This window comes from Nicotiana tabacum, chromosome 23, assembly GCF_000715075.1.
Source record: "Nicotiana tabacum cultivar K326 chromosome 23, ASM71507v2, whole genome shotgun sequence".
Lineage (NCBI taxonomy): Eukaryota > Viridiplantae > Streptophyta > Magnoliopsida > Solanales > Solanaceae > Nicotiana > Nicotiana tabacum.
Genome location: NC_134102.1, coordinates 34,198,104 through 34,222,772, shown reverse-complemented (window position 1 = coordinate 34,222,772; position 24,669 = coordinate 34,198,104). Strand labels below are relative to the sequence as shown.

General features: G+C 37.3%; 2 protein-coding genes across 3 annotated transcripts; one reads left to right on the top strand and one right to left on the bottom strand.

Moving 5' to 3' along the window:
- The first annotated feature begins 1,313 nt into the window (after positions 1–1,313).
- On the top strand, positions 1,314–4,662 carry LOC107814400 (UDP-glucuronate 4-epimerase 3-like). The gene is made up of 2 exons (XM_016639811.2): positions 1,314–3,083; positions 4,355–4,662. Exons 1-2 carry the CDS (start codon positions 1,793–1,795, stop codon positions 4,366–4,368), a joined length of 1,305 nt encoding a protein of 434 aa, XP_016495297.1. The 5' UTR covers positions 1,314–1,792; the 3' UTR covers positions 4,369–4,662.
- A 1,449-nt stretch (positions 4,663–6,111) lies between these two features.
- On the bottom strand, positions 6,112–9,505 carry LOC142177559 (small ribosomal subunit protein uS15-like). Of its 2 annotated transcripts, none has more exons than XM_075246685.1 (5): positions 9,349–9,505; positions 9,163–9,235; positions 7,667–7,805; positions 7,397–7,583; positions 6,112–6,392 (listed from the first exon to the last, which is right to left on the bottom strand). In XM_075246685.1, the coding sequence occupies exons 1-5, from the start codon at positions 9,369–9,371 to the stop codon at positions 6,242–6,244; spliced, it is 573 nt and encodes a 190-aa protein (XP_075102786.1). In that variant the 5' UTR covers positions 9,372–9,505; the 3' UTR covers positions 6,112–6,241. The 2 variants fall into 2 exon arrangements, with proteins under 2 accessions (XP_075102786.1, XP_075102787.1); XM_075246686.1 differs by having other exon boundaries at positions 6,112–6,374.
- Positions 9,506–24,669: the final 15,164 nt, after the last annotated feature.

Below are 24,669 nucleotides of genomic sequence, written 5' to 3'. Positions count from 1 at the left end.
AAAATGAAATTTTTAAGGCTTCAGATTACAGAATTAGGTTTTAAAATATAAGATGACCTATCGAATCATCACAATTAAATATACAAAAGAATGTATATTTTACTTGAAAAGGCGAAAAGGTAAAGATACACCGCACCTATAGCATGACTATGATGGAACGTACTTGGATATGTAAATATAATATTCTAGCTACTAATTATTTAAAACTAAAATCAATAATAATATAAAGTTATTATTAAACAATCGAAAATCAGATAAAAAGTTAATAATACTCTGTATAATACAAGTAGCCTAAATAGAGTCTTAAAAATAATATCTAAAATGGAGGGATGCCAAAAGAATTTTAAAATCAAAAACTAACTTGAAGAGAATAAATTAAAGAATTGAAGGACAAAATTCTTAGCTTTGTAATCTTTTATTTTGGAGACAAAGATCTAAAGTGTATTTGTTACTACTTGTAAACAACACAACGAAAAGAATATAAAATTAGAATTTAGTTTGAGAAATTACTATGAGTTAAAATTTGGATATTTAAGTTTTTAAAAAGTATTGCTAAGCAATTTTTGCTCAAATTTAAAAAAGTTATCAGGTTTATGCCCCAAATGAACGCCCTGAACATTGGGACTTACACTTAAGCGAATGTCCGGAAGGTTGACGCTAACGCTCCATGATACTTACGCCCGTTAATACGTCTTGGTGCGTTTTTGGTAAGTCTTTGGATATTTAAGTTTTTACAAAGTATTGCTAAGCAATTTTTGCTCAAATGTGAAAAAGCTATCGGGCTTATGCCCCAAATGAATGTCCTGAATATTGGGGCTTACACCTAAGCGAATGCCCGGAAGTTTGAGGCTCGCTCCATGACACTTATGCCCTGCTAATACGTCTTTGGTGCATTTTTTGTAAGTCTCGCCCGAGGACTCTGGCCAAAATTAAGACATTGTATATAACTCCTATATACCTATCTCACTTTCTCCTTTTAACGATGAACCCTTTTCTCGCTCGGAATCCCCCCTCATCACCCAGAAAAGTGGGGGGGGGGGAGGGGGGATACAATAGGTAACGATAGATTTAGCAATTTAACGAACATTAATGAGTCAAAAAAATGACGCTGCGGAGGAACTATTAATTGAGACACGCTAATTAAATAATTTAATTTAAAGTCATAACTTTGATTGCAACATATCTTGGGGAGTAGGGTAATGATCGAAATATAGAGTTGCAGAATCTTGTTAATCTGAATTTTAATACTTTTGGAAGGTAAATCTTTAATTAATTACAGTCTTGTTTGACTCTCATCTTGATTTCCTTATTAGTCCACCCCAAATCTTTCTATCATTCCGTTTTAATAAATTCTTCAAACCTCATTCTTCCTCCTCTCCTATTAGTTCCCAATCTCTCTCTTTCTCTCTCGTCACCCATTTCCTTAATCAATCATCATCTTCCTTCTGTAAAAACCAAAGCCAAAGAAGCCCCACAAATGTAAAACCACTATCCTCCAACAGTCCTTTCAAGAAAACCATTAGATTCCCATAAATAAAGGACTTAAAGTTCCATATTATCCAGCTCCCTTCATTCCCACCATTTTTTCCTCATTTCTTCTTTTCTCCATTTCCACAACCCAAAAAAAATAAATCAAATCTTTCACAAAAATGGGTGGAAAAAAGGAGGAAATTTTCAAACTCTAACACTTAGCTTTTTTCAAGAAAATCCAAGAAAGTTGCTTATTTTGCCTTGAAAACAAGAGATACCCAAATTGGGGTAAGCTCAAATCTCCAAGATTTCCCAAGAATAAATGTCCCAAATGAAGCACATTGACAATATCCCATCAACTCCTGGAAAGTTCAAGGAAAAATCCCCTTACAATAGGCTAAGGCTCCATTTTTCTTTAACCAAGCTCACATTTTGGTCATTTGTGTTCTTGGGGTTGATCTTTGTATTCTTTTTCAGATCACCATCTTCTTCTTCATCATCCCCTGCAGCTTCAGATCTCTCAAGGAGATCTCTTAGAACCAGCTCTTATGATGGTCCAGCTTGGGAGAAAAGGATTAAAGCTTCAGCTAAAGTCAGGTCACATTCTGGTATTTCGGTTTTGGTAACTGGTGCTGCTGGTTTTGTTGGGACTCATGTCTCCGCTGCCTTAAAACGTCGCGGTGATGGCGTTGTGGGGTTGGATAATTTCAATGATTATTATGATCCAACACTGAAAAGAGCCCGGCAAGCTCTTTTAGAGCGCACCGGGGTCTACATTGTAGAGGGCGACATCAATGACGTCGCCCTCTTGAAGAAATTATTTGATATTGTTCAATTTAGTCATGTTATGCATTTGGCTGCACAAGCTGGTGTTAGGTATGCCATGGAAAATCCTGGCTCATATGTGCATAGTAACATTGCTGGTTTGGTTAATGTTCTTGAAGTTTGCAAAAATGCTAATCCGCAACCTGCTATTGTGTGGGCATCATCTAGTTCTGTATATGGCTTGAATACTAAAGTGCCCTTTTCAGAAAAGGATAGGACAGACCAACCTGCTAGTTTATATGCTGCAACTAAAAAAGCTGGTGAGGAAATTGCACATACCTATAATCATATATATGGGCTTTCACTAACTGGATTGAGATTTTTCACGGTTTATGGACCGTGGGGTCGGCCAGACATGGCTTACTTCTTTTTCACAAGGGATATTTTGAAGGGAAAGTCAATTCCCATCTTTGAGGCAGCTAATCATGGCACTGTTGCTAGGGACTTTACCTACATTGATGACATAGTAAAGGGTTGTTTGGCGGCATTGGACACTGCTGAAAAGAGCACGGGAAGTGGTGGGAAGAAGAAAGGCCCTGCTCAATTGAGGGTGTTCAATTTGGGCAATACTTCCCCTGTGCCTGTTTCTGATCTTGTTAGCATTTTGGAGAGGTTGCTAAAGGTAAAGGCTAAAAGATCGGTGATGAAGTTGCCAAGGAACGGCGATGTGCAGTTTACTCATGCAAATATAAGCTTTGCCAAAAGGGAGCTTGGATATAAGCCTACAACAGATTTACATACTGGATTGAAGAAATTCGTTCGATGGTACCTCAGTTACTATGGCGATGGTAAGAAGAGTGCACAATGATACATTCTTTCAGTTATGTGGTAGGAGTTCAATTTCTTGTTCATTTTGATTCTTGTTATTGTTTTCAGCATATGTGCATTGCCCCCCATTTTCTTGCTCTCATATATGATGCGATAAAAGGAGCATATCCGATCCCACGATGAAGTAGTTGTGTGATAGTTGGACATTGTTTTTCTGGCAAATTATTTTGTATCAAATGCAACCTTTAACTAACTTTTGCCACTTCCAGGAATGCCACTGTTGTAGTTTTATAGAATTCATGATTGATAGAAAACTGCCGATTATGGACAGTGGACATGTACCATCTTTATTACATTATAATAAAAGTACCACATGATAGTTCCATATTTGAATTCTTTTTGTGTATATCACATTTGGTTGGAATGTCTCTCGCTTGTTGGAGTATGATCTTGTGTTCTAAGGGGTCGTTTGGTATGATGGATAAGCAAAAATAATCCTGGGATAAAAATTTAGTTTCGTCTTATCCCTTGTTTGGTTATTAAACCTGGGATAAGTTATCCCAGGATTAAAAATAGTACCGGGATAACTTATACCTGCCAAAGGGTGGAATAGCAATCCCAGGATGAAACAATAAAATTGACAATCCCATGATTAATACAACATACCAAACAGTCAATGAGAAATAATACCAGGATAACTAATTCCAGCATAATTAATCCCAGTATAACTAATCTCAACATAACTAATCCCAACATAACTTATCTTCAAACCAAACGACCCCTAAGTGTGCCGATTTGGTTAATCCATTATGCACTAGTATTTAGATATCTATTCCCTTTCTGATCTTTGAATCAATCATTCCCTCTACATGATTTCTGAAGTTAGACATCTTATTTTGGCTCTCAGATGAAAGATTCTACTATTTTTAAAAGTTAAACCGTTTAGAGTCATTATATAAGATGATTGCATTGGTTCTTTTTACTATGCTTTCTATAGTTTCTTTCTGGAGAGGGGAAAGAAAAAACCATTTGAAGCTGCAAATGTAACATATACCTAACAATGATGCTTTATTGGTAATAGTTGCAACATACACCAAAAATGACAAATTATGAAATCATTTTTCCTATGGTAGCACAAGAGAAGAGCGATTACAGATATCATCATCTTGTTAAGAAACCAGAAGAAGTGAAATCCCAACTCCAGCACTTCTCTAGCCTTCTTTCCTTTTCAAATTAATATTTGTACAACATTGTTGCTGGCTTATAAGAAATCTTGTCCTCTTTTTCCCAGAAACGAAAAAATGAACGGCTCCTGTTTTTCACTCTGCCCTTTTACACAATGATGTTGGGGGAAAAACAGGACAATGATGTGGAAGAAGAAGGAAATGTGAGTACATGTAAACAACTTCTAAATTTTACTTTAGTAGCTACAAAGAACTTAGCCATATTTTTACGAAAAGAAAGTCTGATTTATTGATTAATTAGATGATTAAGTGGTAGGATAGTTTGATGTATTGAAGATACCTTCTGATAGGTATAGTTCAATACTAGCATAGAATGAGACATGAAGTGTAAATGAAATGAAACTATTTACTTCCAGAGTGTCAGTTTCTCTTGTTGGAGTTGCTGCAATGCAGTGTGCAGAGGCAGAAGCTAGATTATTAGTTACGGGTTCGGACGAATTCAGTAGTTTTTGCTTATACCCTATATTTTTAAATGTATATAAATATTTAATTGAAAACCTAGTAACTAAGACGAGCTATGAATTTGGTGTCAACTTAAGAACCCGGTTTCGCCTCTATCAGTGTGCCAGTGTCCTTGAAGCTATACGTTGTGCACAAAATGACAAAATACAGGAATTCTAAATCTAAATTTCCTTTCCAAAAAGGACATGAACACATGACCTTTATTCTTGTAATTTTGTTCCCCTTTTCCTCAAGCATAGTTGGTGATTTCTCTAAAAGTTGTCTAATCGTATTCCTTTTTCTCTTTTTTTATTTGTATACATAATGTCCCATCGGATTCCTATTAGTCCTTTCTTTTGGTTTCAGTGGACCATCCACCAGCTGTTTTGATGTTTTGGAAGTTATTCTTTTCTTACATTGAAAGATTTTTGTATCTTTAGTGACCTTGCAATGAAAAGAAGAAAGTACGTAAACTGAGCATACAACATAAAGATTCTAAAAAGTCTCTTGAATTCGAATGGGAACAAGACAAAATAAAGTAGTATTTTACTTCATTTGAGCCCCGTTTCTTTATACTATAGTTATTAAAGTCTGTCAAGAACAAGAATAGAAAATTATTGGTAGGCCAAACGTGAGATAGGTTAAGTGGTTGGATTCTGCGAGAGTGATGGAGCATAGTTCATTTTCGTCTATCTGCTTATTATTATTGCCTTTCAACTATTTTGCTTTGAGGGTGGTCTGTTTGAATAGTAAAGCAGCAATAATGCAGGTTCCAATAACTAATGAACAGGGGCAAATTGATATTGTCAATTCTAAATTCCAAACTGCTTCCATGTTTTTTCCAGTAGGTGTCACAAAATGCATGAAAGTCACAACACTTAATAGGATGGAATAAGAGAATGAGTCTGCATATATTTGGTTTGGTTGGACATGATATTCTTTTCCACCAAAGGGAGTTAATACCAAAAACTTAAAACCAGAGTAGCCACACGAGTCCAGCTTATAATTTTTCCTTTAAGCATAAGCCTCAATGAATACCAACATATGCAAAATATGCTAGGGGAAGTTTTCTCTGTCTAAAGCCTTAGAGTAGAGTTACCTGTGTTGAAGCCTTAGTAGACAAAATTATCCTATAGGTTGTTAAAAGAAAATTCTAGTAAAATGTTAAAGGAACGGTTCCATGCAAACACTTTGTGAAAGGAGAGAGGCCATTAATAATTATACCTATTATCAACGAAAACCCACTAGCCGCGAATTAATAACTGAATGCACACTGTATTCTTTCTGTTTCTCTAAGTGATATACGGAAATATAAGCAAGCTCAATTGGGTCTCACGAGGGCAGAAACTTCACTTGACGAGAATTTGGCAAGATGAGAATTTAAAAACATAGATAAGCAAAAATTATACGTACCATAAATAACAAGTCTGAATGTTAAAATCCTGAATAGGAAACTTAAATGAACCCTATCATCCGCTCGAGCACATAATTTGTTACAATTGAAGTATCCAGGCCATGCCAAAACAACTTAAATCTAGAATTTTCAAGATATGACTTGACAAAGAAAGTAGAGCATCGCATGCCCTGACTTCTCTATGCCACGAGAGTACTGGCAGTGGTAGAGTACTGGCAGTGGTTGATTCACTGCAAGGTAAAAACTGAAATTAGTACACAGCAATTCACAAGGAGAGGAAAAGGGGGAGGTCACATAATTAGATTTGTGCAGACAAAAGAGCTCCAATTCGGCAGATGTCCGACTCACATGACAGGGAAGAGTAAACACTGTTGCTTCTGATTAAAAGTGTTTAACAGCTTTAAAGCTGTGATGGTGATACCATTGAGCTCCATCTTAGAATTTAGCCGTTTGCTTAAAAAGATAAAGAGCTTGCAAAAAATGTTTTTCAATCTAGAAAAACCCCACCTAAGTAAACCAGAACATGAACAAGCAACCTGACAAAAACCCATACCCTGCTACTTCCCTCCCTACAAAGGACTAATGATGCCATTAGAGGACTAAGCCGCACAAACACATCCAAGCATCCTGCACCTGTCTGCAAATCTGAACGCACAGCACATGGTATGGTATCTTGTATGAAACCAAACCTTAATAATATTCAGCAAATACAGTTTGAAGGGTCGGGCAGGAAACATGAAGATTTCCATAAACTTCTCTCCATTTGCTTTCATTAATATTTGAAAGAAGAATGTATGTTCTTTTGCCAGACTAAAGCAAGAAAAAGAAGTGGTGCCTTCAGCATATATATACTGCAGTAACTATAAACAACCCATTTGAGGACAACTTATCCTTGAGACCAAATTCTTTATAGCAAGTGTAAAAATTGTTCTCTGGAACCACACAAGATCTACAACTTGAAATAGTCTATCTATTACTACACCGGAAAGAGAATAACCATAATGCATTGACAGAATCAATATTCTCCAACCAAAATAAACATTTCCACCAAATTTCCAAGGACAATTAACAGAGCATGCTTAGATAAATAAGTCAATTCATAAAAGCATTGGACATATTCACAATTTCACATATATTTGCAAATATATTATTTGCAAATGCAACATAAAGCTTGATTAAAAAGGTGAATCAGAAGCAATTCACTAGTAGAGTCAAATAGGCAGACTGGACTTACTACTTCCAGACTGGTGGAAGCTTCTTTGTTTTCTTGTAGTAGCGAGCAAGTCGGTGAATCCTGCTCTCCACAAGAATCAATCTAAACTTGGAATCTTTGTCTTTCCTGTTTCTTTCAAGATGCTTCCTGATTGCAACTGCTTTCTTGATAAGGTGGTACAGATCCTCGGGAATCTCAGGAGCAAGTCCTAGCAAATTAAGTATCATTATTCTATCAAATATTTCCTTGAGACAACTAATACCAACAAAAAACACAATATTGAATAGGTACCATGAGCCTTCAAAATTCTGAGAATCTTGCTACCAGTTACACTCTTCACCTGAGCAATGCCATGGGAATCACGAAGAATAACACCAATTTGAGAAGGTGTTAAGCCTTTTTTTGCAAACTTGCAGATGTTATCTTCAACCTGAAACACAAGAGAATGCTGCTAGTTAAGAAACTAGAAATAAGTACAGGACTTTATCCAATCAAGTTACACATTTAAATATTTGGACATAGTTTTGAATTTTAGCAATTTCCAACCAGGTTCTGTACTGAACCTTCCGATCGATGTTCAAACAGACAGAAAAGCTCAACTGATCCTCATGAAGGGAAAAAGCTCGACCGATCCTCATGAAGGGAAAAAGCTCGACCGATCCTCATGAAGGGAAGAAGCTCGACCCTTTATATGAAGAAAACCACAAATGACCCTGGTAATGGGAAATATAATTTTCTGCTTTCTACTAAATTACAGGAAGCCAAAATGCACAAGCAATTTATATGCCACATTCTTCTACGTAAAATGGCGTATACCCTTAAAATCACTAACACAAAGGAAGGATCCTGCATTGCCTCTGTCACATTACTTCAATCTTACCTAGCATGGTTATACCATTTTTTTTTATTAGGGACCTTGTATACCTTACTTTTATCTTTTCAAGTACAGGAATATATAACTTCAGTGAATAAGAGGGAAAAGATCCATCTCTTCCACTATATGGTAGGAAATTAGTGTTACTTCGAAGAAGCATGTGGCAAGGGACAAGAATCCCAATTAATCAGGAGTCAAGTCCACCTATAACCCCATAACACACTAGCACCTTCCTTTCTTTCAACCAGTCAAACAAGGGACACAATACTGCAACCAGCTGTGGCACTTCAATAGGCACATTTACATAAAAGGCATTAAGAAAATACCATGAATCCACCATTTAAGTATTAAAAGGGAAACCTAGGGTAGCAGACGCAAGAGATTTAGACATAACTGCAAAGATAAGATGGCTGACTACTCCGCTAAACATATGAGTTGTTTTCTTAGTGGTTACACTAGAGTCCAATAGTACAACCAGTTAACAACATAATCATGATAAGCATAAATTGCCTACTTGATAACTTCCATCTTTCATTAATGTAAATGTTTCATATGACATGGAGTCCATAACAAAAATCATTACAAGCTCCAAACTTTATATCCCCTTTTCAGCCAAATGAAAGTAAACTACCTAATGCCACCAGCGCTTTAGTCTAGTGGTAAGAGCTCAACTTGTGAATGGATTCGAACCCATCCAACTCCAGATAAAAGCCTGGTATTTAAGTGGAGAAGGATAGAGGGACGAATCCATTATCCACCGAGTTTTGAACCATACGTCACGGACACCAGGGACTTCTCATTTTTAAGCAAATATATCAAGCAAATTTTTTAAATAAATGTGCAGAATTTTAAAAATTAAAACTGAAACAAGTAAATATCAAGAGGTTTTGAAATGCCAGTAGAAATTACTTACATCAGGTGCAGAGATTTTCAACCAACTTGGTGGTGTCCTCTTGTACGGAAGTGCTGAAGCCGAAATACCCTTACTGTGTAACAAGCAATATTCATAAAAAAATATACAAAAAAATATAAGTACAATGTGCCATTAATAAGTGTTATATATGAAATATATACAGAGAAAGAGAAAGAATGAACCGACCCTCGACTGTGCATACGACCCATGGTGGCTGGAGGTGGTGGTGTGCGTGTGTGTGTGTTTTGGGGGGAAGGGGGTAAGGGGGCTGCTGTCCGGTTGGCTCTGAACAAGGAAACCCTAGATTGGCGAAATGGAGAAGATTAGGGTTTTTATATGAACTCTTTATTCGCTATGGAGTCCTTCGATTTGTTTTGAATTGTGTTTTTGAACTTCGTAATAAGTACACATTACACCATAATGTTTTGTGATCTGGCGATCAGGCCCATGGGTGTAGGTAGATTCGAGGTTATGAATTTGCAAAAACGATGAGTCGGGACTTGGGATCTTAATGCTCTTAACATTATACTAGTTTCGCCCCCCGCGCAAGTATATGATTTTATAAAACAATGTCATATTATTATAATTAAAATTTTGCGTTAATAATATGCATGAAAAAATAAAGTATGAGTTTATGTAAGAATAAGTGTCTATCGTCGTATGGTAATTGTTCGTCCTCTTTAATAATATCATGGCTGATTTATCTGGTTCCTCAATTACGTCGCATCAATATCTTCAAGTTCATGTTTATCTTGAATAATTAAACTCCTTTATGTTCTCGCTTTTCTTATCAATCTTGACAAGAAAAGTGAATTATTAATATTTACTCTCTTGTAGCATTGGTAAGACGAATATTGTGGGTCATCTTTAACCTATAATATAAATACTACACATAAACATTAAATTCAAGTATAATGCTAAATATGATTTTTTTTTTTTCCTTCATAATATGCGTGATGCACTTTAACTGGACATGAAGTTTAAAAAAGAAAGATTTTTTTTAAACTTGTAGTTTAAATAAACCATAAATATCTGTGTGACTATAAATTATTTAATTAAGGGTGAAATAAAAAGTTTAAAGCAATATTATTTCTATATATAAAATGTGCATCGCATAAATTAGGACAAAAGGAGTAACAAATTGTGCTTCTCTCTCAAGAGACACCAAATTCACAAAAGGTCATCAATTTTAGAATAATATAAAAGTATAAATATTATTTAATCTCATGATCCCAAAACAATAAATCAAGTTTCAAGTATCGATATGATTCTTCCGAAAAAAATATTTATCATCCCTCAATTTGAAATAACCAAGATATTTTTAACATAGTTATGATAGCTTTTTGATTTTTTTATTCGGCTGCGAGATAAGCATACTAAAAATGTCATCCCTATATTTAGCATGAATTTCAAGATCATCGCACATTGGATTTGCAACATAAATCATCCCTCTGACAAGTTATGAGAAGTTGTAACCGTTTTCTTCTTCTTTTTATTCAATAGTACTATTATACTTTTGCACGTTATGAAATGAATTATTGAGAGAATTATTTAGACTATATTCTCCATTTTTGCGAAAACATTTCATGAGACAGAAATTGCCACCATATTTTATCTCTGTTTATAAAACCAGCTTCATTTAATTTTCAAGCTAGGCCAACGGCAAAATTATGGCCATTGGAATTGTCATAGGTATTTCAAAGCACTGACAACATCACACAACACCATGACCACACAACTTTATCTAATTTATACCTTTAGAATGAGTATGCGATCCACGACAGTATATCCTTGGTGATGACCCAAAAGGTCATATTATGTTTTAGAATTCGAATCTGCGTTCTTAAACCTTAAAAATTTTATTTTTATCCTTCTCGATTCGCGTGCGTAGTCCGGGCATGTTTCGGAAAGCTTTTATGTTAAAAATTGATGAAAATAAGAATTTATGTCTTAAAAGTTAATTTTAGTTGATTTCGGTCAATATTTTTGGTAAAAGGGTCCGGATCCGTATTTTGACAGTCCCGGTAGGTCCGTATCGAATTATGGGACCTGGACGTATGCCCGAAATCGAATTCGGAGGTCCCTAATTTGAGTTATGAATTTTTGATGAAAATTAAAAGTTTGGAAATTATTATTTTTAAGAATTGATTGACATTTGGCATTATTAGTATCGGGTCCATATTTTAGTTTCGGAGCCCGGTACAGGTTCATTATGATATTTAAGACCTGTCTGTGAAATTTGGTGAGAAACGGAGTTGATTTGACGTGATTCGGACGTCCAGTTGAGAAAATAGAAATTTTAAAGTGTTCTTGAGAATTTCATTTGATTTGGTGCTAAATTCGTAGATCTACGTGTTATTTTGGCAATTTGATCGCGCGAGCAAGTTCGCACGATATTTTTAAACTTGTGTGCATATTTGGTTTGGAACCCCGAGGGCTCGGGTGAGTTTCGGATAGGCCACGGGATGTTTTGGACTTGGGAAAAATCTGGTTTTTTGGAGATTCTGGTGTCTGGCATATCCTTCTTCGCATTCGCGAAGGTCCTCTCGCGAACGCGAAGAGTAAATTGATGAGACAGGAATTTCTTCTTCGCGAACGTGAAGGCTTGGTCGTGAACGCGAAGCGATGGGGGCGTTACCCTTCGCGAATGCGACAAGCCCATCGTGAACGCGTAGTGTTAGGCATTGGGGAGGGGGAATCAGCCGTTCCTTCATCGCGAACGCGAGCAATGCCTCGCGAACGTGAAGGCCAGGGGGAGTAACCATCGCGAACGCGAGCTGGGTCTCGCGAACGCGAAGGCTTGACAGCCAGTACCCTTCGCGAACGCGACAGTGCTCTCACGAACGCGATGAACACTGTTGCCCAGCACTTAACAAAATCCAAAAACGTGATTTTAGCCAAAAATTTATTTTTCTCAAAAACCAAACGGTGAGAGGCGATTTTTCAAGAGCCGTTTCTTCCCCAAATTGTTGGTAAGTGATTCTAAACTATTTTCTTTCAATTACCATTTTATGAATTATCAACCTAAATTCTAGAGTTTTCATGGTAGAATTAGGGGTAAGGGTAGAAACTAGGGATGTCCGAAATTTGAGGATTTAGACCCCAATTTGAGGTCAGATTCCAAAATCAACTATATATTCGGGCTCGGGGGTGAATGGGTAAATGAATTTTGGTCCCAACCTTGAGTTTTGACCAAGCGGGCCCCGGGTCGATTTTTTGACTTTTTGGAGAAAAATTTGGGAAACTTAATTTAAGCAATATAATTGATTCCTTTAGCAGTATTTGATATTATTGAGTCATTTTTGAATAGATACGAGTGGTTTGGAGGTGAATTCCAAAGAAAAAAGCTGTGATTGAGAATTAAGTGGCCTTCGGAGCGAGGTAAGTGTTGTGCCTAACCCTAACTTGAGGGAATTAGGAACCTTAGATTACTTGCTAAGTGAAATTCATGTGAGCGGCGTATATGTGAGGTGACGAGTACTTATGCGCCGCCAATTTACCTGTTTTCCATGTTTCTCTGTTTTTCTTATATTGTCTCTTTCATATGCCAAATTGCTACATGTTATACTAGTGTTATTTAATTTATCGTTCTTATCATGTTTACGGATTTTTTGGTGATAATTGAGTTTTTATTTCAAAGTTGAGATTGATATTATGGAACCAAATGTTGAAGTAAGGTTTGTACTTGTTATTCTATCTCCCTGTTGTTATTTATGCATTGCATTATGGTAAGGGAGAGTGTTAATGCACGAAGGGTGATGCCGTGCCATATTGTGAGTGTTAATGCACGAAGGGTGATGCCGTGCCATATTGTGAGTGTTAATGCACGAAGGGTGATGCCGTGCCATATTGTGAGTGTTAATGCACGAAGGGTGATGTTGTGCCATGATATGAGAGTTAATGCACGAACGGTGATGCCGTTCCGTTTTTATTAATTTTATGGTGAGATTGAGAGTAAAAGCACGAAGGGTGATGTCGTGCATTTTTTCTTACTGTATTCACTATTCCTGTTGATTCATGGTATATTGACTGCTCCGGTGATCATTCTGTTGTAGTTCTTTATCTTGCATTCCCCTCAGTATGTTCCCCTCCCTACATTTTCTGTTTAGTTTTTCATTTCTGTTATTTATATATACACTGTTAAATTGTACAGGTTGATTTGTAGGTGCATTGCCTTATCCTCGCCACTACTTCATCGAGGTTAGGCTCGACACTTACCAGTACATGGGGTCGGTTGTACTGATACTGTACTCTGCACTTTCTATGCAGATTTTGATACCGGCTCGGGTTGATCGAGATTTTGCTATTGGTCCGCTGTCCGGAGACTCAAGGTAGATCTGTCGGCGTTCACAGACCTTGAAGTCCTCGTCTGTCTTTTCTGTTCTACTATTTCTTTCATTCAGACAGTTGTATTTCTTTCTGACTATTACTTGTAGTAAATTCTAGAATGCTCGTGAATTGTGACTCCAGATCCGGATGGTACTAATTAATACAGCTTTATGATATTCCGCGCTCATTATATTTTATCTTAGTTAATTATTGTTAATTACTGAATGGAAATAAGGAATTGATTTAATAATTCTCTAACGTTGGCTTGCCTAGCAAGTGAAATGTTAGGCGCCATCACGGTCCCGTCGATGGGAAATTTCGGGTCGTGACAATCCTTCAGTAGATCGAAGACAGCATATATTAGATATTTACTGTCCTAACATGTATTTCATTTCTTCAAAATTACAAACAATGGAGGATTACTAAAAATAAGTAAAAAAAGAAGAAATAGAACCCAATTTTGTCGCATTCTTCTTGTTCACTTTAAAAATTTTGATGTCATCTCTTTGACTATCCAGTATTGTAGTACAGTTGTAACGACCCGGCCGGTCGTTTTGAGTATTATAATCCCGTTCCTCCCATTTACTGCTCAAGTTATGCTTTACAGTTATTTTATGACTTACCGGGTTAGTTGGTTCGGGCCCGGGAGGATTTCGGAGTGAAATGAGATACTTAGTCTCATAATAAAAAACTTAAGTTGAAAAAGTTGACCGGATATTGATTTATGTGTAAACGACCCCAGAATTTAATTCGGATGATTCCAATAGCTTCGTGTGGTGATTTTGGACTTAGGAGCGTGTCCGAAAAACTATTTGGAGGTCCGTAGTGGAATTAGGCTTGAAATGGCGAAAGTCAAATTTTTGGAAAGTTTGACCGGGGGTTGACTTTTTATATCGGGGTCGAAATCCGATTCTGAAAATTTTAATATGTCTGTTATGTCATTTATGACTTGTGTGCAAAATTTGAGGTCAATCGGACTTGATTTGATAGGTTCCGGCGTCGTTTGTGAAAACTTAAAATTTCAAAGTTCATTAGGCTTGAATTGGGGTATGATTCATGATTTTAGCGTTGTTTGAGGTAATTTGAGGGTTCGACTAAGTTCGTATGATGTTATGGGACTTGACGGTATGTTTGGTTGAGGTCCCGAGGGACTCGGGTGAGTTTCGGGAGGTTAACAGATCATTTTTGGACTTGGCATATTGGCTGAAGACTGCTGGTTTGTTTTTCTAGTTTCCTTCTTCGCGTTCGCGAAGGGGAATTTGAGGCAGGCAAGATTTGCCATTCGCGTTCGCGAGGGGGTCTCGCATTCGCGAATAGGAGCTGGGTTATTCATCGCGTTCGCGAAGGGAAAAAATAGTGGGCTTGGATTTTTGCCTGCGTTCGCGAAGAGGAGCTCGCGTTCGCGAAGAAGAGCTCGGTAAAGCATCGCGTTCGCGAAGAAGAGAGGTCTCGACAGAAAGTTTAAGTTCTGACGTCCTATTTTCTATTTTTGACGGATTGGAGCTCGGGAAGAGGCGATTTTTGGGAGATTTTAAAGAAAAACAACGACGTAAGTGTTCTTAACTCATTATTGGTCAAATTACCCGAATCCATGGTTGTTTTCAACATTTAATGGGTGAATTAAGTTGGAAAGATTAGAAAACCCTCTTGGTTTAATTTGAAGATTTGAGGGTCGAGTTGATATCAGAATTAAGTAAAATTAGTATGGTTAGACTCGTGGTTGAATGAGCTTTCGGATTTTGTAACTTTTATCAAGTGGCGGAACGTGGGCCCCATGGGCGATTTTTGAGTTAAATTTTAGATTTTTATGAAAAACTTTTATTTTTATATAGAATTAATTCCAATAAATGTTATTGACTGAATCGAATTATTTGTGGTTAGATTCGAGTCGTTTGCAGGCCAATTCACAAGGCAAAGACCTAGCGGAATAAAGAATTTCACGGTTTGAGGTAAGTAACAGTTCTAAATTTGATTTTGAGGGTATGAAACCCCGAAATATGTATTATGTGATTGGTTTTGAGGTGACGCACATGCTAGGTGACGGGCGTGTGGGCGTGCACCGTAGAAATTATGACTTGGTCAATTCCATGGAACTGTGTAGTTAAAAAATATGTTGATATCCGTACATTTTTCCCCGTATTAGTGAAATTGATCTATGAATCATGTTCAAATCATATGTTTATACTGTTGGGACCCATAGAGGTCGTGTACTTGTGAAATTATTTGCTAAATTATTATTTTGCACTCAGTCACAGTTCTATTTGCACAATTTTACCCCAGTCTCTCTTATTCATTATTGATGCATCATATCATTATTGTCACGACCCAAGACGATGGGCCACGCCGGGCACCCGGTACCTTACTCAACCGAGTGCCAACATAACATATCTTTTCGTATCATACTATCATAGATAACTAAGCCGGAGAGGCTGCCGTGAGATATGTAGAATACAATATGTAATACCAACTTATACATAAGACAAATGGGCCTATAAGGCCAACATAACCACTCGTACACTGAACATAGGCCGACAAGGCCATACAATCTTTTACGTACATGACATCTGTGTACAAGCCTATAAGAATACATAATTTTCATAAGGGTAGGGACAAAGCCCCGCCATACCAAACAATACACATCTAAATCATACTGACCAAACAAGAAACTCTGGAGCAAATAGAATGCACCAACATCTTTCGCTGAGCTGATCGCCTACTTGGAGGAATCTCGACCTGTCTATCGAGACCTGCGGTCATAAAACGCAATGTCCCCAGGCAAAAGGGACGTTAGTACAAATAATGTACCGAGTATGTAAGGCAATATACTGAAAGCTGAAACTGAACTGATAATATAATAACTGAAAGTAACTGGGAGTCAAAGATAATCTGAAGATATGCTCACATGCTGATACTGACTCAACTTTCTCTATATAGTAAGTAAAATAGTTGTCCGGCTCTCTCTCTCTCTCTCTCTCTATATATATATATATATATATATATATATATATATATGTACGGCCGAGATACAGAGCCTAGTATATCTCAGCCATGCTGGGCTTACTCATAGGCGCTCGGCCACAGTAGGCTCGGTATATAACTTACCATCTGATCAGAGGTTGCCCAATAGGAGCCTGCCCATCGAGTATAGCTCGATGGTAATGAAAATAGTATAATACTGTATATATAGGCTCTCTGCTCTCTTGACTGGAAGAATATAATACTCAATTAAATATGAAGTCCCGATAAGGAGAATACTGTAATTTATGAGACTGGGATAATGTATATAAATTCGGGAGTATGAACTTCTCTTTATGCCTCGTTATTAAATACATGTAATTACGAGATTATGCCAAAATGAAGGAAGGGCTTAGCCTTAACATACCTGGAGTAGGGAAAAATCCGTATGATATTCTTGGGAAAGGTTGCACTGTACTCCCTTAGAATCGCAAAACCTCACGTTGCTTAAGACACAATCTCGTATGAATTGTTGGATAACTCACGTTACTATTACATAAGTTCTTATATGAACTTGCTGAAGCATCCTTCATCACCTTGTAGAGATACAAAGTGAGTTTAGAAAGGTTTTTAAGCCTTTAGGTGTGGGCCCCACAGGACATGATGATTTGGCCACTAAATTCTCTTAAAAAGTGCCACCTTGCTATGTAATATAAGAGTCATAATTTGGGTCTTGATCCTTGTTCCAATTGCTGCCACATTGGCTTAATTAATCTTATCCAAATATTATAATTAATTAACCACTAATCTCTTGATTAATTTAATAATCTCCCACTATCCAATAATTAACCAATTACTCACATAATTAAGAATTATCTTAAATTACTTAAAATACTACATACTTTTACCACACTTTATACACCTTATAATCACGGTCATGTGGTACATTGTATGGCACTAGTCCATAAATACCGGGTATTATAGCTTGGACCGTATTTTATCTCAAATTGCCAAACTTCGATGAAACTCATCTTCTTCGATTTTCTTACCCTCTCACCTTCACAAATTTACTTATCACTTGTTTGAAATAACGTAATACTTACAATCCCAAAATAATCTCATTCCCGAACTTATGTCGCTTAACTTACGACGAAATTTTAACGTACAGATGTAACATCTCATTTCCGAGCTTATATCAATTTACTTATGGCGTACTTCCACGTACGAAAACATAGGGTGTAACATTATTCCCCCCTTTGGAACATTCGTCCTCGAATGTTGACTGATGCAATTATCATTTTCATAACTTATGTCTTCCGAATACTTTAGTACTTTCCTTGCCATCTAGGCAACTGCTCGGCAAATAACTCCAAAGCCCAAGGCATTCCCCATTTTAGGCCTCTTTCTCACACCACGACTTATGGTTGGAATTCTTCCAATCCCGTAATTGTTGCTACCTTCTATCATGCAACCTGTACCACTTTTTCCTTGTATGTGCGCCTATGCGACTCTTCCCTCCAGCTTTTTCCTCCAGTTTTTAGCCAATCTTTAGGCCTCACTTTGTAAACATATACAAAGCTTGACAAGATATCTCTCTAGGCATCTATAGGTATATTAAAGTTCTTCACTCGATACTTTGTCGAACCTACGAATGTTGCTATATCTTATTTCATAGACACAATTATCTATCCATATGACTTTACTGCATCTAGATAGGGCATACTATACCATAACTCTTACTTTGATTTATCGTTACTGAGGTCTGCTTCCAAACTCCAGGTTACTCTCGTTGCTTATCCTATATGTATAAGTCTCCTCATTACTGTTCATCTTAAGAATGATGGCCTAATCTCATCTCATACTTTGTGACTTTTGTCCATCCATTGTTGATTCACCTCAGTATTAATCTACAATTCACCACTAATAACTTGAAACCTCTTACGTAATCACTAGGGCTCACGTTGCATCGTGGAACATTTGAAGTGATTTTTCTGATCCACCTGGGGCGATACAATACTATACTTCCATAACCGTATTTCATAGCATCCCAATGTAATTCACTTACGTGGGTATTTTAATCCTGTACAATTCTTGAAAAAACCCTTTTTTGTCACAATTACACCCTCATTCTATTACCAGGGCAGCATTCCGTCTCTTCTAAATGCTACTAGTCTTAAACTCCTTTGAGTTCATTCGGCTACACTGAGCTTTCTACAACTTAGAGAAACCATCAGCTCTCTTGTTTACATGGGCTCAATCTTGAGGACTTATCCATTCTCGTCACCTTCTTACTTTCCCTTTCTTATCCTTACTCCTGTCCTCCTAAAACCTTGTCGCTTTTCCATACTTTAGCTTGCGACCTATACATATCTATTTATACTACTCGTAACCTTCCTTCAGCTTGCTTGCACCATACATTTCCTTATGTTATTCTAGAACATCAAGCGAGATATTACATCGTCTCTAACTCTTCTTTACTCTCTTGGCTGGATCTTTCGGTACCTAGAAACCATAGGCTAGAAGATATGCTAATGACAATGCCGCTATCATTCCTGGATACTGAATCCCTATGCTTCTAGCCTTCTATCCGAAGTATGGACTATTCACAACCCTCTGTATTTGAGTATCTTGTACGTTGTTCACCTTTACCTTACTTACCTTAAAGTCTCGCATCACATCTTCTATCTCTTTCATGACCTCTCTTCCACATAGTTATAATTGAGATCCACAACTTGAAGCTCTATTACAATACTTGCACCTCTGGTGCATAAACAATCCGGTGGGGGCTTCATACTGACTTCTTATGAGGCTCGTACTTTTATAACTAGATTTATCGTAGAGCCATTATAGAATATGGTTGTTGTGCTATCTCTCTTGTACCTCTGATATTAAGAGTGATTCTGCAATGTTCTCAATCATGATGTCTATAATTTTCTAGGTCTAATAATCAGACTCGTGATTTACTTGGTTGACGTAACTCTTTAGTTTCCTCTTCCTTCTGATCAGCCTTTATGTAGGCTTAAGCTATCTTCTGATCTGTGGCTCCTGGTATTAGTGATTACTTTAACCTTTCATGGGCGCTATGGAATATCCATGATACAATCCTTTAACAATTCAATCCTTTGTCTATGACCCGGGCTCAATTCTTCCTTCTAACTTATACCGGAATCTTCTACGGCCATATGATTGTCAACATATATGCTGCTTAGATAATACTCTGAAATCTTAAGTGCGTTCAGAACGTAACTAGCTCTGGATCATTGATCGAATAATTCCTTTCGTTCCATCTCAACTTCCTTTAAACATAGGCAATTACTTTTCCTGGTCTTTCTGCCCCCTTGTTGCATTCATACTTAGCTTATCTTAGTTCCCACGCATGCCGAAATTTTTGTGCAACTCATATGGTCTCGAATATTACTTTCGATTTTTACTCTCCGTTCATTAGTCACGGTAGGTGCCACTTTCTTTTAGAGTGCATATAATTTTGTTGTGAGACTGTTGTTACATGACCCTTTCCTCTTTAGGTCACTATGCTTAGGTTGAAGCCTTCTTCCTTATTTCCTCAGCTAGTCTTTCATTGTAGTACTTAGGGAGGACCCTTTGACTCTTGTAAAGCTGCGAGCTTACTACATTGTATACTTGACAGAATTTTTGATGTTCTTCCTCACCTATAATTATCCGTAGTTACTTATTTCCATGCACTTGCGCTTGTAGGGTTGCTCCTGAACTGAAGTTTTGACTGTCTTCCCAGTGAGACTATCTTTTATTTCCATAACATTCATACGGTACCTTTAACTACCCCAACTCTTGTCTGAATATTTCCCAAGGGTCACGATATCATATCTGCGAGACTGAATTCCCCATGTTGAGGTTCACTATGTTCGTCTTGCACAATCTGTTGATTTGTCTGTGTCCTCTTGTTTAGCCATAACTAGGCTCTTCCTGAATCAACTACTAACTACTCGTTGGCCCATTCTCATATCAATTTTCTGCATAATCTTTCGTGGGTTATTTCCTTTGTCTTAATTTACGTCTCGCACTGGTTCCTTATCTATCAATAATATCTCGGGTAGGAACCCTTACTTCCTCTCCTTGATGTCGTGCTTGTATAATGTTCTAGAATCATAGCATATCTGTAGGATTTGAATGAGTGCAATGTCATCCATTTCTCCTTTTTTGTCGCCTTCCTTTACCATTCCATAGTTACTAGAACCACTTAATTCTGACTTAATGTCACATCACACCATATCCCCCCCTTTAGGGGAGCACTAAGATTTAGTGCTACGATGATCTACGTATAGATGTTTTACCTTTTTATCTTTGGCATCTTTTCACATCATCGATGATCTTTACTCGCCTCGCGGTAATCCTTTTGTACCAAGGATAACAAAATTCCTTAGTCGCGAGGGTGACACTTAGTGTAACCGACACATACAGTCTCTTAAGATTAACTTTGCTCACCTTGCTTACTTTAGGGAAGCGTCTTCCTGAATGACCTTTAAAGGGTATTCTTCTGTCCTCCATTCTATTATCGCCGAGACGCAATCTCTGAAATTCTCATGATGCCGACTATTACTCAGTCCCTAGTTCATGTTTAGTTTACCTTGATCATCAGTCCATACTATTTTCTATTACTCTAGGGTCTAACTTTTCCTTCTGGTAGTCACGTTGGAGTCACAAGCTTATTTATCGAAATGAGGATATGACTTTATGGCCTATACTCTTTTGTTGTCTCAATGCCTGTCACCTCTCGTCTTTTCCTTCACTTGACTATAGACTCTGTAATACTGTCATCTTTTGATCTACCGTTGTCATCCATGTATCATATCTTACTCATAATGCTTCATTAACTCTTTTCTTATTTTTCGCTAACATTTATGTCTATCACTTTATTCTGAAAACTCGAATAAGACATTCTTTTGTTCTTAGCTCCCCTTTGCTCCATCCAGTGGCTCTTCGGGTTGCTTAACGTTCTCGCTCAACTAGGGACGCGAGCCACGCTAAGGTAATATTTATCCATCCCAAGCTTTTAGAGCCTATCTTCTGGAATTTTTTTTGATCATGCTAGTATTCACATCTAATTGTAATATTCTATAGTGCACCATTTGGGTGTCTCACAAGGAGTTCTATTAGCACCTTTGTAATAACCTTCGAAAATGCCAACTAACATAAACAATCCATTCACCATTTTGGGTTACTGTAACCCCAGCCGGATCCTGATATCCCGTCCTTTTCTTAAACTACACTTGTTAGCCCCCAATAGGGTATAACTGAGATGGGTGTGGCCAATTATACATACCTTTGTTATTGTTGAAGGTAACTAAAAAGGCTTATATTCCTCTGCCTGAATTGTAAATACTAATAATCTTTATTAGCTGGGCGTCTCGTACCCTTCTTCCTATTGGTTCTTTTACTTGTTGAAACTTGTATCTATCTTCTGAATCTCTCATTGCCTTTCACCATAGGGGTGGATAGATATTCTTGCCTTAAGGCTCCTTATCAAAAAGCTTACACGTCTTAGTACACATATGATCTGCTGAAGACCTTACATTTATCCATTATAATCATCATGCAAAATCGAGTTCCTCTGACTCAACTCTTTCACTGCCATATGCAATCTCTTACCAACCATCTTTCTAGATGTAGGCATCGTTGTATTATGAATAAGATAAAGTTTAGGACATTGAGTTCCTACAACTGAGCTCTACCACACGATATAGAGTAAGAAGAAAGAGTGACAGTCCTAAATGCCCTGTAGTCTCCTGCTTATAAGTGTGGTGCACGACACACCCATAAACAAGACTCTACTAGACACGGCTTGTAGACTTCATAGAACAAAACTGCTCTGATACCACTTTTGTCACGACCCAAGCCGATGGGCCGCGACGGGCACCCAGTACCTTACTCAACCGAGTACCAATATAACGTATCTTTTCGTATCATACTATCACAGATAATTGAGACAGAGAGGCTGCCGTGAGATAGGTAGAATACAACATGTAATACCAACTTATATATAAGACAAATGGGCCTATAAGACCAAAATAACCACTCGTACACTGAACATAGGCCGACAGGGCCATACAATCTTTTACGTGCATGACATCTGTCTACAAGCCTCTAAGAATACATAATTGTCATAAGGGTAGCGACAAAGCCCTGCCATACCAAACAATACACATCTAAATCATACTGACCAAACAAGTAACTCTGGAGCAAATAGAGTGCACCAACATCTTCCGCTGAGCTGATCGCCTACTTGGAGGAATCTCGACCTGTCTATCGAGACCTGCGGTCATGAAATGCATCGTCCCCAGGCAAAAGGGACGTTAATACAAATAATGTACCGAGTATGTAAGGCAATATACTGAAAGCTGAAACTGAACTAATAATATAATAACTGAAAGTAACTGAAAGTCAAAGATAATATGAAGATATGCTCACCTACTGATACTGACTCACTTTCTCAATATAGTAAGTAAAATAGTTGTCCGGCCTTATAAGGCTCGGTATATATATATATATATATAACTAACTGCTATGCCGTAGTAGGCTCGCTCATAGGCGCTCGGCCATACTAGGCTCTGTATATCGGCTAACTGGGCTCGCTCATAGGCACTCAGCCACAGCAGGCTCGGTATATAACTTACCATCTGATCAGAGGTTGCCCAATAGGAGCCTGCCCATCGATTATAGCTCGATGGTAATAAAAATACTGTAATACTGTATATATAGTCTCTCTGCTCTCTTGACTGGAAGAATATAATACTCAATTAAATATAATACTCTCTTGACTTCTCTTTATGCCTCATTATCAAATACATGTAATTACGAGATCATGCCAAAATGAAGGAAGGGCTTAGCCTTAACATACCTGGAGTAGGGAAAAATCCGTATGATATTCTTGGGAAAGGTTGTACTGTACTCCCTTAGAATCGCAAAACCTCACGTTGCTTAAGACACAATCTCGTATGAATTGTTGGATAACTCACGTTACTATTACATAAGTTCTTATATGAACTTGCTGAAGCATCCTTCATCACCTTGTAGAGATACAAAGTGAGTTTAGAAAGGTTTTTAAGCCTTTAGGTGTGGGCCCCACACGACATGATGATTTGGCCACTAAATTCTCTTAAAAAGTTTCACCTTGCTATGTAATATAAGAGTCATAATTTGGGTCTTGATCCTTGTTCCAATTGCTGCCACATTAGCTTAATTTATCTTATCCAAATATTATAATTGATTAATCACTAATCTCTTTATTAGCTTAATAATCTCCTATTATCCAATAATTAACCAATTACCCATATAATAAGAATTATCTTAAATTACTTAAAATACCACATACTTTTAACATACTTTATACACCTTATAATCACGGTCATGTGGTACCTTATATGTCACTAGTCCATAAATACCGGGTATTATAGTTTAGACCGTATTTTTTGGATCGTATTTTATCTCAAATTGCCAAACTTCGACGAAACTCATCTTCTTCGATTTGCTTACCCTCTCACCTTCACAAATTTAATTATCACTTGTTTGAAATAACATAATACTTACAATCCCAAAATAATCTCATTCCCGAACTTATGTCACTTAACTTAAGACAAAATTTTAACGTATGGATGTAACATCTCATTTTTGAGCTTATATCAATTTACTTATGGCATACTTCCACGTATGAAAATATGGGGTGTAACATTATTCTCCTCTTTGGAACATTCGTCCTCGAATGTTGACTGATGCAATTATCATTTTCATAACTTATGTCTTCCGAATACTTTAGTACTTTCCTTGCCATCTAGGCAACTGCTCGGCAAATAACTCCAAAGGCCAGGGCATTCCCCCATTTAGGCCTCTTTCTCACACCACGACTTATAGTCGGAATTCTTCCAATCCCGTAACTATTGCTACCTTCTATCATGCAACCTGTACCACCTTTTCCTTGTATGTGCGCCTATGCGACTCTTCCCTCCAGCTTTTTCCTCCAGTTTTTAGCCAATCTTTAGGCCTCACTTTGTAAACATATACAGAGCTTGACAAGATATCTCTCTAGGCATCTATAGGTATATTAAAGTTCTTCACTCGATACTTTGTCGAACCTACGAATGTTGCTATATCTTATTTCACAGACACAATTATCTATCCGTATGACTTTAGTGCATCTAGATAGGGCATACTATACCATAACTCTTACTTTGATTTAAGTCCTTTAATGCT